Source organism: Pan troglodytes, chromosome 9, assembly GCF_028858775.2.
Source record: "Pan troglodytes isolate AG18354 chromosome 9, NHGRI_mPanTro3-v2.0_pri, whole genome shotgun sequence".
Classification (NCBI taxonomy): domain Eukaryota; kingdom Metazoa; phylum Chordata; class Mammalia; order Primates; family Hominidae; genus Pan; species Pan troglodytes.
In genome coordinates this window covers 134,261,917-134,278,033 of record NC_072407.2, presented here as the reverse complement: position 1 = coordinate 134,278,033, position 16,117 = coordinate 134,261,917, and the positions used below count along the sequence as shown (strand labels likewise).

The 16,117-nt window shown below is 45.7% G+C and overlaps 1 protein-coding gene across 9 annotated transcripts in view; it reads right to left on the bottom strand.

The window, feature by feature from the left end:
- Positions 1–6,233: 6,233 nt before the first annotated feature.
- Positions 6,234–16,117, bottom strand: part of NTM (neurotrimin) — a 970,591-nt gene continuing 960,707 nt past the window's right edge. For 5 of the 9 annotated variants that reach the window (XM_024347489.3, XM_016922301.4, XM_016922305.4 and 2 more), the window contains 2 exons: positions 12,450–12,482; positions 6,234–7,604 (listed from right to left, as the gene is read on the bottom strand). In XM_024347489.3, the coding sequence (XP_024203257.1) occupies positions 7,504–7,604; positions 12,450–12,482 (134 nt within the window). In that variant the 3' untranslated portion in view covers positions 6,234–7,503. The remainder of the gene's footprint in view (positions 7,605–12,449; positions 12,483–16,117) is intronic. The other 4 variants (XM_024347488.3, XM_024347490.3, XM_016922307.4 and 1 more) reach the window with 1 other exon arrangement.

Genomic DNA, 16,117 nt, shown 5'->3' with positions numbered 1-16,117 from the left:
GAGTTGGTATCACTAGTTACTATAAATAAAATACAAACTTGTTTGGTTTTATCTAAGCTGGTGTAATTGTCAGAGGTAGAAACATATGCCAAGAGGAGTCTGTCAGCAGAAAGAGTTTGGGGCAAAGATCTTGTGCAGTTAGATCATTACAGGTTTGATTCCCAAAGGATTAGATTCAGTCCGTATGGAACTCCCTGGGGGATTCAGAAGGATGCCCTAGTTGTTGTTTATTTAGTTAAAAATTAAAGCCTGTAGAACACAGTTCTTACCAATTATATTTGAGAAATGTAAGCAGCCTATGAGACAAATCCAAGGTGAAATTTCACAGCAGGGGTTCTTAACACTGGGGCTCAATAGTGAGTTTTAAAAGCTCACAAACCACCGGAACCTATGTAGAACATTTTGTGTATTTATACTTGAGTGTCTGTGTTTTTTCTTCAGGTTCTGAAGGAACAGCCTTACATCCAGGGTGTCAGGACCATAGCCTTTCAATCTGCATGTCATGTCAGAAACAAAGGGCTTTTCCAGCCAAGTCCAGTGTGAATAGAGATATCTCCTATATAGCTCCACAAAGCCAACACCACATAAAGGTTTGGCCTTGGTTTGAATTGTATAATTTTATTAGTTATGGAAATAGATACAAACTATGGAAGCATGCAGGTGGAGACCCAGAAGATTTCAGATCTCGGGAGGCCTTCTGAGATCATCTTGTCCAACATTCATTTCATCGATGGGGAAACTGAGGCTGGGAGGTGCAGCAGCCTGCTGCAGGTCCCCTAGCAACCCAAAGCTGGGTTTGGGTGGAAACGCATCTCTTGGCTGCCTGCTTCATACTATCTGTACTCTTATCTATCTCTGATCAGCAGGAAAATAGGAAGACATCGGTATGCAGTGAGAGCACATGCTACCTCTAGTATTCGAATCTGACTGTGTTTTGCTGAGAGCGTGTCTAGAATGGTGCTCCCTGTGACCAGTGAGCAGGGAGCCAAAACCGCAATTCTTCTCTCTGAGATCCTACTTGTAGCATCACAGAAGACATTTGATGCACGTCTATGCAGATGTCTCGCACTTAGATACTCACTGACAAGTTTTAACTGTCTGGATGTCTTTTATATTTTCTCATTTTATTTTCATTTTTCTTGCCTGTTAAATTGTAATACGAACACTTAGAGAAAAAGGAATTTTGTATTTGACAGACAGCGTCTGTTGCCACAGATCTTAGCTCCTTTTCGAGTAGCCAAACACAAATGAGAATTATGGACACTGGCGAAAGTGATGTGGTGTGGGGTAGAATCATTTATTTTATTTTCATTTCTCTTTCTCCGGCATCCTTCCACAAGAAGATGAGGACCCCTCATCCACATGTGCACTCTGCAGTCTGGGCTCCTCTTCCTGGCATCTGTCTCACTCTTACAGTTAGTCTAGTGCAGGAGGTACAGCTTGATGGCTCTGTCTGACCTTCCATCAACTCTGAAAGTGAACCTTCAGAAGAAATCAAAGCTGAAGAGGGTGGTTGGGCACAGGCGCTTGGGGGAAGGGACCAGGGCTCACCTATCTTCCAACCCCATACTCTTTCTGCTCCAACCCCACACTTTGCCCTCTTCCTCTTACATCCTCAGGCTCTTCACAGAGGGGTTGGAAATGAAGCCCAGAGTCTAGGGGCAAGAGAGGAGAGTGAGAAGGACTCAATGAACTTGGAATTCAGCCAAAAATACACAAATATGTCCAATGAAATCTGCATGCACACTTCTGGATCCTTGATTGTAATGGTCAGGATGATGAGAAATCATTGTGAACTATATCTAGAGACCCCTCTTTTCATCACTATTTCTTGTTATTTTAAAGATGAGTCTTAGGAATAACAAGTGTCATCTGTTTTGAAGAATTAAATAATTAGAGTAAATACTACACACACACGTACATGCATACACACAAACACATACACACACACTCGTACTGAAAATTCGGAGAATTTTGCCTACTCCCAACATCTTTTACTTTTCTAGACTTTAGGATGTGTGACAGTTTATTCTCTCGTTTTACTTGTGTCATATAGAGGGCAGCTTGGGGCTAACATCATTTCCTGTTCCAGAAAAAGCTACTGTCTTTTATTAAGCATTGCTTCTTTCCAAGTGCTGCAGCGTCCATCCCTCAAGTTTTCCTTAAGGAGCCACTTCAAATATCTGCAGAAATGACAGTTAGGATCATGCATTTTATCTTCTTATGAACCATTCTGGAAACAGAGACAATGCATTGGCTGTGGATCTTGCCCACATTCACACTTTCAATTTTCATTTATCAAAAATACTGCTTCCCCAATTTTTCCTTGCAGAAATCTTATAAAACCTAAAATCACTTAATTATTGAATTCTAAAGCTAGATGGAACATTAGCAATCTTCCGTCATAACATCTTATATAAAAGATAAGGAAAGGGAAATTCAACTAACTAGTGATAAAATCTGGACTACAGCCTAATTCTACTGATTAGTAATTCAGTTCTGTATCCAAAATATCACAGTGCTATTCAGAAATGCCACAGTTCAAGATTCACTGGAAACAAGGTAAGTGCTATGGAAACTCCAGGAAGTTCTAATCAAACAAATGTACTGAGAGAGGAATAATTCATTTTCAAATAATGTTAACAACCCCTAAAATATTGAAATAAACTCATATACTCTCACATCATGCCAAGAGAAGGGATCCAAGTTATTTGGAGGCTTGCATAGGAGTAAAAATCAACATTCAAAAAACGAAAGTCAACCCAGGTCACCTCCATAAAGGATAACGCACCAAAATGCCTCAGACATGAACTGTAAGAATAGATCTTAACTTGAGCTCAGGAATTAGGGAGACTTTTCTGTAAACAGCGTGTGTTTCTAACAACATAATAGCTGCATGATGGCGAAGGTATGGCGTTATGGAAAACAGAAATATCTGAATGAGAAGGCAGAGACTCAGAGAGCTCAGCTATTCACAAGTCATGGGGATATGAATTTGCATTTATAGCCTTGGAGGTGGATAAAGTTGGACACTCAGGGAAATAGTGCCTGAATTGAGAACAGAGAGAGGAAAGAACTGATACTTTAGAATGGCTTGTTTGAGCAGTTGTTATGGGATGACAAAGGAGACATACTCTGCATTCAAGTCCCAATGAGCAAGTTCTGAAACAAATTAGCTCTGGGATTTGGTTTAAAATTTTTAAAAAATGCTGGAAAGAGGTAATAATTCATTGCTGCATCAGATACCAGTAATCTCAATTATTTTTGACTGCTTCTCTGATGAAGGGTAAGCGACTGGTGTGTGATGTGCATTTGCCAAATAGTAGCACAACGGCATGCAGCGTTCCACATCCGTCCTTTAGCATATATTCTTCTCTTTAGTGAGAAGTACCTCAACTTTTTACCATTGTGGAAATAGGAAGTCCTTACAAATGTGTCGTGAACCCATATTGCATGTTTTAATTAAACAACTCCATCTGTTAGATTCCTGTAATTGGTTAGTGCTGCTGTCTTTGATTCCAAACTCACAGTTCAGGAGGTATAAGATAAAGATGGAGTCAGTGCAGTGAAATGTGCTCAACCTCAATTAAATTTTAGTGTTAATTCATTTGCTAACTTATTTCCAGCTTGAACAACAATAGCTGTCATTCATCATCACCATCCACAGCAACAAAAACAAACATTTGTGGATTGTCAGCCATGAATATGCTTGGTACATCCCACTGGTCAGAGAGCAGTCCCTGGATGAGTATTCTCAATGCTTCAAGTTAGACATCTGGACCCACTGTGTACCAGCCTTGATGGGGGAATATTTAACAACAGGAGCAGAAGAGCCACTGCACATTTGCATGGCTGGAAAGGAGTAGATATTCCACTGAAAGAAGAGAGATGTGATTCTACAGGAGTATTTGGCTAGAGTGGCTAGGGACCGTCCATCCCTCACAATCCACCTTGCATTCATGAGATGCTCATGCCAGGGGACATCCTAATATTAGGGGTAGTGGAGGAATCCTAAAGTATGGCAGTGATTATCTCTGAATTACAAGGGGTCCAGTATACTTGGAATCCAGGCCAATCTGTAGCAATTGTCCTCCATCAGTGCCTGTACCAAGACAAAAAAAATCACTACAGGCTCTATTCGGGGTGGTTTTCTGTGCTCATTCTGATGAACATTCTCTTACCAAGCTCCCATTTCCAGAAAAGGTAGGCCTGTGACTTGTCCCTATAAGCTCCTTTCAAAGCCATGTCCTCCTAGATGGAACTCTATATCTGGTTGAAGACCTGGGAGGCAGAATACCCTTTCCTGTGGTGCCCACATGTTTCCTCTAAAGACTGAAACTCAGCAGACTGAGGCTCACACAGCACACTTAGCAGAAGGTGAGAGTAAGCTCCTCTTGAAGCAGGATAGGGAGGGCTCCTATCTGGTGAACTCATCAATCACGGTCAAGCTGGTTCAACAAAGAATGTGCTCTTGCATAACCAGGGCTCTAAAGATCCACAAGGCAAGAAAACTATTGAGTTGGCAAATAGGTAAAATTAAGTCCTCATCAGTGCCCCTTACAAAGTTGGTTCTGACTCAGCACTCTCTCTCTCCTGGGAGGGTGAAGACTGTGATTTGAAGCACGGTTAGCAGTAGCAGATATTACTAATGTCTACTGGTGGTCATCTAGTAGATATTGGTAGATATCTACTAGTACATAGTAGATGTGAAAGATAAAGCTCCCATTCAGAAAAAGGTTGTGTACACTGTGTTCTCTCTCAGCCAAGCCTCAGAACTGCCTCTTTGCAGGGGCCTTGGCACATGGTATTCAGAGGTGTTTCTGGGCTCCAGTTTAGGAATATGGAGCTCACCTATCTTTTCCCCACTCTATTCCAGTAAGCCATGCTTTGCACCCAAACCCTCAGGCCAGTGTCTGCTGAGGTGCTGGGCATGGGAGGGTTAGTCAATCCCAGCCACCCACTTTCATTCTAAGGAGACCCAAAGCCCCTCCTCTTTCATGGTTTCTGGACATAGGCAGGGATAAACACCAGTGCAGCCAAGATTCCTGAGGCTTGGCCAGGTAGTTCCAGACCTTGCTGCCAGGAAAAACTTGGGGCATCTGGGACATGGGTGGGGCTAGGGGTGAAAGGGTAGAAGGACACAAAGAAAGGTGAAGTCAATAGCTTTCTTCAGTCTTGCCGGAAGCAACTGGAAATGACACAGCTCCATCCCAGTCCTTCCTGGTTCCTCTCAGGTGAAGGTGACTTGGAAATGCAAGTGCCGTCATTCCTGAGTGTTTTGGCTCGGACCCATTTCTGTCTCTCAGTTCCTCTTATGTGGCTAGAGGTGAGGTTTGGAGGTTGGGTTTGGAGGACTGGTTGATGGGAGATTATTTAAAACTAAACACAATGTTTCAAGCTGGCTTTCTGTTTTGTTTTTTGCGGGGAGATTTCTTTTGGCTCTCGGGGGTTTTCTTGCTTTCCGTGACAGTGACTTTCTGCTGCCTCCCAGAAATAATTGGGCCTAAAGTCTTCTCCCTGACTAGACTTGACCTTTGCCCACTTGTGTGGTAAGATGTTTGAGCACAAGCAGGACACTGGCAGCCCTGGCCAGGACGTCCCGAAGGCACTGAAAATGCAGTCCCTATCAGACGCACCCTCACCTTGCCTCTGTGCGGGGATGGAGGAGGTCCCACGTCCTTCTTGTTTGTCATCTCAGCACTTGCCACCACTCCATCCCAGGAGGGTTTAAGAGCCCATCCTCCCCCATTCTTCAAACCTGAGCCAGGCAGGCTGTGCCCCCGCCCCGCTGTAGAATGAGGTACCACACCAGGTGAAGAGGGACATGGAACACTTTTTAATGTCAAGTCAGAGACAACCCCACCCTCCCGGATCCCCCAATCCCCCTTTCCCTCATCACATCCGGGACCCCTCCCCGAGGACTCTCTGGTTCCCAGACTTTCAGGGGAGGGGAAAAAAAAAAAGATTACCTAAAAATTGCATTTTCTTCTCTTTCATACACACTCACACAAAGGTGGGAAATAAAATAAAATAAACCAAGAGGATTAAACTCTCCAGTGGTCACAAAGGCATCAGAGATTTCCATAATGGGCTAAAGCAAGTGGGTACTGACGGTACTGCTTGTTCAGCTGCTTGCTGTCTGTTAATGCCACAGGGCAGGATGGAGAAAGCGGGGCCACCTGGGGTGGCCTAGCGCAGAGCCACACCTGGAGAGATGCTGCGCCTGGTATTAGTTGTTTTTTTTTTTTTTTTTTTTTTTTATCCTTTCACTTTTTATAAATGTCTCTGACATGTAAATAACCCAAGAAAATAAAAAGGCAGGAGCTGATTACACAATTACCAGTAAACTCTATCAATCTTTTAGAAGATCAACACACAGCTAACGCCATATACAGCATGCAGTAATGTCTGAGAAAGGACCCTGCGGAGAAATAAAATGGCTAGAACTCTAACAAAAAAAATATATGTATATATATACTGTATAATATATGTCATCAAAGGAAGCATAGCCAACAAACCCAAGATACAGTGCAGATCACCTTTCCATTTCTAAACAGTGTGTAGAGAGCATAGTATTGTCTGCAAGAGATGTCAGAATCGGGAGGAGTCTGTAGCGCTGGTGGAGATGTTGGTTAAATCGGATGTATTTTTTGGTGGATATGCCAAATCCTCACCAGGTGATTAGTGCCTGGTGTGTGGTCCACCAGTTGTAAACCTAGTTAAGAAGTATACTATTCATTTTTACTGTTTAACAAACATACTTCTCTTCACCCTTCTCAGTTGTATTTTTTTAGTTTTGTCTTGTTTTTGCAGTAAGTTCTAGACTCATATCAGAAAATATAATTAATGAAATTAATAATGAATCAGAATCCCTTGTTATCCATGATGTTCATGTAGTAAAATGATTAAAAAAAAAAAGTTTAACGGTATCTTTTGTGACTGTTGTTTGTGGGACTGTTGTTGCTGTCGGACGGTCTTATTTTGTTTCCTTTTTCTTTCTTGCTCTTTTTATTTCACGTTTCACAACACACACCGTGGTGGCACAGTCTACCAAAGTGCCCGCAGCGCCACGCTTGGGCCGGAAGGTCTCACTCTGTTCGTCTCTATGGACTGATTGAATTTGGGATGGCCAGCTCCAGAATGTTCCACGTGGGGGCACTCTGTGGGCAGAGAGGCTGAGCCCTTGCCCACACTGGCACCAAAGAGGTTGCACGATGCAGCTTGCAGTGGGTCCAAGCCGGGTGTGCTGTGTTCTTCCCGTTTGGGAAGAGAAAACTCCATTGTACCTAAATATCTGCAAGGCAATTTTCAATTTCTTTTTTAAAACTTTTTTCCCCCCAAAGTATTCTTTGTTCCCCTCCCTCAAATTTCTGTCCCATGAGGCTGTGTTTCTTCTAATTTCATTTGTATATATCTGATTGGTTGCTGTCAGTGTTGCCATTGCTGTTGTGTTGGTGGTGGTGGTGGCGGCAGCCTTTCCCGGGTGGGGAAGTGGCACTCACATCAAAATTTGAGAAGCAGGTGCAAGACCAGGAGAGGCAGCAGCCAGATGCAGCCTGCCCTCCTCGACGTGCCGTTGCTCACCTCGCTGATGGCGCCTGGACCTGGGGAGAGAACACACTCGCCGTGAGTGGTCTGGGAGAAAATGGAAGGAAAGCCCGGTGGTTGCCTGGTCTGCTGTCATTCGGCCTTGCCCCTGGTGAGTTGTCCCTCTAAGTGAAACACGTGGTGTTCCAGCCCCAGCATTAGAAGTGAACGTTCTATGGCCCACATCCCCAAGACACACACACTAGATAACAGGAAGCCTTCCCCTGCAAGGAGAGAACATGAGGCTCAGGTTAAAGTGTCCTGGGCCTTCTTCCTTACTGTGTCATAACATGCAAAGGCCATGGCTCAGGCTCAAATTCAAGAAGAAGGTGGCAGATTCATTAATATCCTACACAGAGCTTTAAAAAAGTCGGACTACTGTGCTGAGTGCCTCATCACCCATCCACTTCTGAGCACTGCCTGCCTGAAATACTCACCCACCCTCCAGTGGCTTGGCCTGTGGCTCAGAAAAGAACCTGCTGGACAAAACAATCTGTCCGCCTGCTGCTTCCGCGGCCTTGGGCACAGAGGCCATCCTGCCAATCACTCTATCTCAGGGCAGGGCACCTGGGTTCCACCTGGAGCACTTGACCTCTTCCCCATCTGGATGGGGTAAGAGCAGAGGCAGCTCAAGGATCACATGCCTGCAAGGCCGAAGCCGGCCCACGTGGATGGAGGTGAGTCAAACAAAGGAACAGGAAGCCTTCCTGTGCATGTGGATGTAACTGGAGATCAATGAGGACACTGGGATGCAGAACCTGCCCCAGTGTATGGAGATGGAGACAAACACAGGAGGCAGGAGAACTGCAAGGCAGTACAGTTCCCCAGCAGCTTCCCTATTGTTCTGAAACATACGTTTTCTGGCTACCTCGGCCCTTGTGGCCAAGAAACCCCATGACCAGTGGAGCTTTGATTTCTGTAGAGTACACAAGTTTGGATGCCCAGATGAATTAGCTACTCAAGGAACCAGGCCACCTCCTCAGACTGGACCTGCTCTGGCATACTCTGTTGCATTGAATTTAATAGAGGTATTTAAAGCTGGTGGCCTCACTAAGTCCATGTCTTCCTGGATTAGGGAATAAGGAACAAAGCCAGAACCTGCCTGCCTGACTTGGATGCTCAGCGTTGGATACATTTCTGGCTAAAACAAATCAAAATCAAAACAGGCTTCTCAGTTCCATGTGGGATTATTCCATCAAGTCTAGAACTCCTGGCCTGGAGGCAGTGCCCATATGATTTTATGTCTTGGCCTTTTGGGATAAATCCCTAATTTGGGGGCGTGGCTAAATAGGTAGCCATGAGATTGAAATGCAACAGATCATCAACCTCATGTTTCCCTGGTGTCTGATTCGCAGTATCCCTAAGGCCGGAACTTCTCAGAGGTGCAGATCCCCATGCTGAGAAGCCCAGGGGATGCTTATTCTCTCTACCCTGCATTAAGGAGAAAACACAAAACCAAAGGCATCTGTGCTAGGATACAGGTGACCAAGGAGCACTCCTGTAAAGCTCCCGCGGATTTAAATCTCAACCCAGAAATGCTTGTCATTTAGGATCGGTCACTAACTGGTTGTGTCTTCTAGAATCTAACGAACTACTCTGTGTCCACAAAAACCATCACCAGACGTTCCCCCTTTGTAGATGCTCACTCTGTCATCTACAGAGCACATTCTTTGGAATCAAAGGAGAGAAGCCTCCGCCGGATGCCTTCAAGGGTGAGAGATTATGGTTCTCTGCTCTGCGTAAGTCCTTCCCCTCTAGGCAACTCCAAGATTCTTCCCACCAAGGCCCTTGTCTGTGCCTGAGGCTGAGGACTCTGAGACGACAAGGGTGGTTCTGAGTCCATGTGGCCCAGCAGGCCTTTATGGAAGCCAGGTCCAATGTTTTGCCTCAACACTGTGAGTGGTCACATTCATATGAAGATAGCTTCATATGCGTGAATCACACCGTACAATTCCATACGTGTCCTGCACACTGGAGTCCTTAACTCCCGGCAGGGGACACAGCTGTCAGCACACTGCTCTGCCTCTTTCATCCCTTGTGCTCTCCTGAACATCCACACACATCTTTGAAACCCATTTCCTGTTCAATTGCCGCACACTCCCACCTCCCGTCTTCCGCTCCCTCCCTGTGACTAAGAAGATGCCCTGGGTAAGAGATGGAAAACAAGTGCCGCTTCCCTGCACTGAGGTGTTCTCTCCTCTCTTCTGAACTCCCTCCTTGCAGCCTGACCCACCAGTGGAAGCCTCCAGGGAGGAGAATGCCACAGCCAGGTGTTCAGCCCAGCAGGGGCCTGGAGTAGTTATCATGTAAGGGAATGCTGAAACCTTGTTTCCAGGCTGGGGACTCTGCAGCTCGGGAGACGACTGAGAGCGGGCAAACACCCCCTGTGGCAGATCTCAATGGCCCTGTGGCTATGCCAGGCGCTCTCCCTGGGTGCCTGTGTTTGGTCTCCTTGCTACGCCCCTCAGAGTTCTTTTGTGGATCTGCTCCATGCTGGGAAGCACCACAGAGAGCTTGTAAAGACCAGTCGAGTCCTCACCTGTTGTGTTAGAAAATTCTTCCTATGGAAGACAGAAAAAGGCCACCAAGTGCCTGCCAGCCATTCTCTTGCTTGTAGTATATCTGGGAAAAGCCTGAGCAGCCCCTCTGAAGCTCTCCATCTCTCCATCTCAGGCTGGTGAGTGGCTGGCACTATGTGACCATATCCAGTCTGCGCAGCCCACCCCACAGGTACATGCGCTCGCCACCCCCGGAACCTGTCTCTTCAGCACATCCAGGACACCAGACCTGGACCAAGTTGGACAGAAGGAGAAGGAAACAGGGGTAGCCCCGAGGCAGGGGCATTCTCTCAAATGAGACATCCTCCCAAAGGAGACAGTCTGTACCATCTCATTTTTCAATTCCCAAAAATGTTCACCAATTGGACCTTGCCACCTGTGGCCTTGACCCCTGGAATTTATTCTTTATGCTAATTCCAAGGTGATGTTTCTACCCCAAGTCGATCATGATCCTCATTGATTTGAGGTTAACAGGTTAGCACCAAGCCCAGCTTCTCAGTGGACCGAGCACTACATTTCGTGATGCGCCTGCAGTCTGCATCCTTGTTGTCTCTTCTTGCCACACCTAGTTTGGTGCCCTTGCCCCTTGCCACATAACCACATGTGTGCACACAGGGGCGGGTCTTGTTTCCCCACCCTCACACACTCTCCCCTCCATCCGAAATATGCCTCACCCATATCACTCTTATTCTTCATTCCAGCTCCTCTTCCAGCCTTCAGACACCTCTTGCAGGCAGCCTTCCCCGCCTTGCTCAGTGCCATACACATCCCACTAGTAAAACACTTACCACCCTGTGTCATAATTCTCTTTGCCTAACTTATTTGTATTTCCTCCTCTGTCCTCTGTGCAGTAAGTTCCTTAAGAGCAGAGTCTGTATCTCATTGGCCCGCGGCAGGTATTCAACCAATGTTTGTTGAAAGAAGGAGGGGGCATTGCCACTCATGCTGACATAGCCACATTTATTTGTCTTTGTATTTTACTTTTGCTTAAAATTGTACTTGAAGAAAAAAATAAAACAAAAACTTTTTTCATACCTTGCCCTCTGCCTTATCTCAATTTCCTCTTCCAAATACCTTTCCTCCCCTTTTCTAACTATATCCAATACAAGTTACTGAGAATTCCTGTGGCTGAGTGTCTATCTAGCTACATAGAAGCAAAGCCATGTCAGTTAGGATTTCAGATAGAGCGCTTGCATTTGGAAAGCTATCACAACACCTTAATGACACTCATGTAGGAGATGAGAATTATTATCTCCCTTTGTACCAGGTGGAAATTGAACTTCGGGAAGCTTAAGTGACTTTCCCAAGTCTCTTGACTTCTGTCTTCAAATGCAACTATCTTCCCACTATCTCAGAGATGCATCTTCAGAGAATAAAGAGAAGAGAGTGTGGCTGCATGGCCTGCTCCACCTGGGTACAGGTTAAGGTGAGAACCGCACGCGTGCCACTGGGCTGCTTCCCGCAGGCCATCCCACACTGAATGAATGCTATGTGGAAGGATTCCATGAGATGAAGACCTTAGGTCCAGGTGGGCGTGGACCACAGCACCCTGGGATCAAGGCCCTCTCAAAGCCAGTGCTGGTCAGAGCGACAGCTCAGCCCATCTGCCTAGTGACATGGGCCACGCAGATGAGGCCTCCATTCTTCATTCAGCCACGCCTCCACTCCACAGTGAATGCCTTTATTGCCTCTATCTCATTAGAGAGCTGCGGAGGCCTAAAGAGACTAATTACCAGGACAGTTAGGGTCCCAGAGAACTGTGATGAGTGTCAATTATCCATCGGAAACATCTGGCAGGAATGAAAGCTTCAAATAAGATGCATTTTATTCGTAGCCAAGTGACTCACCCAAGAACCTCCCCCTTCCTCCCATCTTCCCCTCCCCTTGCCACTTCCCTTCCAGCTCCAAGTTAGAGAGATAGAAAGAATGGTGCAAGCAAGGGCAGCATGCAGGGCCAAGGTCTGAGAAGATCGCTGCATTAGAGCATCCGTGTGTGAGGAAAGAGGCAGGCCTGGTGCAGAGGAGCCCAGAGATGGAGCTATTCTGGGCACTGACAGGTGCTCATTAGTGCCGCCAGCAAAGAGAAGTTAGGCTACTGCAAGTGGGATCTACCTAGGAAGGATTGGATGTCCTTGAGGATGGGGTTAATCTAAATTGACACGGAGATGGTTGAAGGTTGGGGGAGGGTTCCCTCTGCGCTGCTTCCTGGAGTTAGCTCAGTAAAGAAGGCATCTGGGAGGAAGGTGAAGAGTTTTACATACCCCACACCCACCAAGGCAGCAGCTGTCTGAAAAATATACAAACCTTTCCAAGGGGTCAGGGCTGTAGTTTTCACTTCTAAAAGAAATTAAAAACAAGCCACTGTTAAGGTCGAAAGCAGACGGAGATGCTCACTTTGCCCTTAGATGATTTCAGGAAGAAGCTGCACTCCTGGCGCAGCAGCATCCCTGCGCCTCTTGCCCGTGTCCCTTGCTGTCCTGACCACTGCCCAGCCCTCTTATGTGACCCCCTCTGGTTTTCTGGTTTACTTGGGCAGCCAGTTGCCTCAAGAGGTGAGCAGGTGGCTGGAGAAGGATGTGAACGACAGTCAGATTGGACCACAGACGGAAGCAGAGCCAAGATGTCCGCCTGATTTTAGCAGGTGACACAGCTGCACCTTTGGAGCCTGAGACAACAAACCAAATAGCCTTTGTAGAACAACTTACTTTCTTTGGTCATCAGGCTATCCTCTAATTAGTTGAAGCCTGTAGGTCTTACGTATAAAGTTGATTGCTACATATGGATTTATACTACAGCATTTGAATGTAGGTGCTCATGCTGTATTTGAAATGCAAAAGTTTGACTGGCATTTAGCTATGCATTTAGAAACACTGGTGAGTCAGCTTCCATGTACCAGAGGAGACCAAACCATTGACATTTGACTTTTCTTGATGAGCTGGACAATACCAAGCTGGTCCCACAGGGCTTCATCTCTCTGGGGCAGCCTGCGGCTCTGACCCACACCCGTGCTGCTACAGTTGCACTTGCTGGGACCTCCCCGTAGAAAGGCTGGGAGGCTGGCCCCTCTCTGCTGCCTAGGCTGTGAAAGGTCTCCATTTCACCAGCTTCAACTCTCAGAACAACCTATGGAGTCTCTCCACCTTTTCTGTGGATAGTATATGCCTTGTTTGGCCTGAATTTGGAATGATCTCTAATCTTTTACTTCCCTCTTTGTTGTTCACCCTGGATACAGAGAGGACGGAAAATGGCACTAAAGCTTTTTGCATCAAAGTGATACCTTGGGAGTCTGTGTTCTCTGTGCAAAGGTCCTCGCATACAGAAAGACAACCTAGATATGACTCATCCTAAAAGCAACTGAAACATTTGCTCAAAGTCAGATGAATACATACTTGTGCATTCACACCCTCAATCTACTCTTTAAAAATCACCTGACACACGATATCCCTCTTGATTTAAGTGGGCATTAGCGACCCTGAGAAGCCACCCTGAAGGCACAAAGAGGGAAAGGGTTTATCTACGATCAAAAGTTTTGTGATTGAGAAAATATCTGATGTACTGCAGGACGGTAGGGAAAAGCCAGGGGTGATGATGCCATGGTGCCTGTGCATTTAACAAGGATGGTCCCTTGAAGGGCTTGCTGGGCCCCAGAAACAAGTTCAGAAGCTAAGGAGGGGGAGGGGCTATTTTCATTAATTGTCTTATTTAGGTACCGGTGATTTTTGAGCCTCTCTGTGCCAAGAAAAAAAGATAACTGGAAGGAGGAAGGACAGACTGAAGACAGACTTGGGGAGATAAAGTAATCATAAAACTTTTACCCCCAAACCACAAGCAGTTTTGGGGGGGCTCATCCAGAGAGTGATGGGCGTACTGGTTCAGACTGTGCTGGAGGAAGGACACAGGAAGAGCCTTCACCTGGCAGTTGAGACTATCAGAAAGAAGAATGCATTGAAAGCACAAATTCCTGCTGAAAATAAAAGAGGTTTTCTATAAACAAAGAACCCCCCCAAAAAAACTTCAGCTTAATTATTCCATCCAGATGGGGTTTTTTTCTCTTCCTCTAAATCTCCAACACACACTACTTGAAAGATGGCCAACTCTTTTTAGTGTCCACATAGGTAAAGAAAATTTGATGCTCATCCTTGACTTTAGCTAGAACTCATCCTTGGGCTTTTCCAGGTAGCAGTTGTTCAACCTTCCCAGTCAACTAGAGGGTCCTTTTGATCCCACTTCTAGCCCACCACAATGAGGTGGAAATGCCAGGATATTTTCGTATATACTCTAAACCCATCATGCTCATTCCAGTCCACCCCCCTTGCTTTGGTACTAAGGAGAAGGTGCACATGCTGGCACTGTCCTCTGTGCCATGCTTGACATGCTTCTGTCCAGTGTGTGTTGTGTCCCGCTTCCAGAAGCAGGAGCCTTGCTTGAGCCACCAAAGCTAGTCCTGGCCACAAACTCCAGTCTTTGAGTAACATTTTGACTATCAGGAACATAAACAATCCCTGAAAATTCAAGCTTGTCAAGCATGCGTTTTCCACACCAAGACTTCAACTGAAATTTAATTGATCTCTTTGTTAATGGTATATTAACAACAGGTCAGGGAGGGTGGGAAAATATGTTGAAAAGAAAGAAAGAAAAAGGATGGAAGGAAGGAAGAAAGGGAGGGAGGAAGGGAGGGAGGGAGGGAGACAGGAAGGAAGAAAGGGAGGGAGGAAGGGAGGGAGGGAGGGAGACAGGAAGGAAGAAAGGGAGAGAGGAAAGGGGAGAGGGGGACAGAAAAGACAACAAGAAGAAAACAACAGTAAAAAGAACCCTCCCATCCCATCTCTAAGTCAATATTCAATGTCTGCTCAATCCAGAAAGTTATATTTTTGCCAGCAAAGCCAGTTTGGCTGAATCCGAGTGTCCAGATAAGCAAAGGGCTGTTGTCTGGCTCTAGTGGGCAGAGGAGGGCTGGTTTCATGTGAAGACAGATATACAAACCTTCTAGCAAGAGGGTGAGGGAATTTTCTTTCTTTTGTGCTTTCTGTTATCTAGACACACATATACCATAGAAATGCTTAACCACTGGATGACGTGGCCTAATTAACTGTCTTTAATCCTCTGCAGGGAAGAACTAATAATCTCTTCTGCTGCAATTGTTTCCTTCTGATATACAGAGTTTACTTTAGTCCCCCATTCTTTAATAAATTGCTTTGATGGTCACTGTGAGGTTTACAGACATTAATCAGTCAACCTTTACCACCCCACTGATCCCATCAAATCTGACTTAATGCCCAGGAGATAAAAGACAAAGGACCAGTGGGTGGAAAATGAACAGCCACGGAGCCGCTGAGTTTGCACAGTGGCCTGAGTACAGTTTACTGTGCAGAAGCCCAGTAAGGGATGGTGGAACATCCTTGAGTCCTTATTTATCACCGTGAGAGTCCTGCACCACCAAATATTAATAGGAGAGGTGACATGCAATCTGTTTTGTTTGCAGAAGGGAAGCAGTAAAATACTTCAATGGCGGCAGAAAATGCTGAGGAAGAACGAAATTCTCTTATCAAAATACTTCTAGTCCATCCAGATATTGGTTAGCAAAATAGCTTTGAACTTCTCTTAAAGCCAAGTGTACTCTGTCAGTGGAAATCCATGCATTCATATAAATCTTTCCTGATATTTCTGAGGTAAGGTAAGTATAACTTGGAGCGTATTTCCTGAGAAAATACATAGCTCTCTATTGTATCGAAGACTAGCAAAGGAGGCGGGGGAATGAACACATGAGTGCAGTAAATGAGCCCAGGTGCAAGGGCTGTTTTCTCTAAATAATTTCTCATTGTACAAGAGTCTAGCAGCTCTACTGAAGACTGTACTAATCCAACTGTCATAACGTTTTAGATATCCACAGTCTTCTTCGCTGACCCATTCTCCTACACCCAAGGTTGCTGAGATGAGGGGCTGAGCACATCCGAAGAATCAGAGTAGCAAGT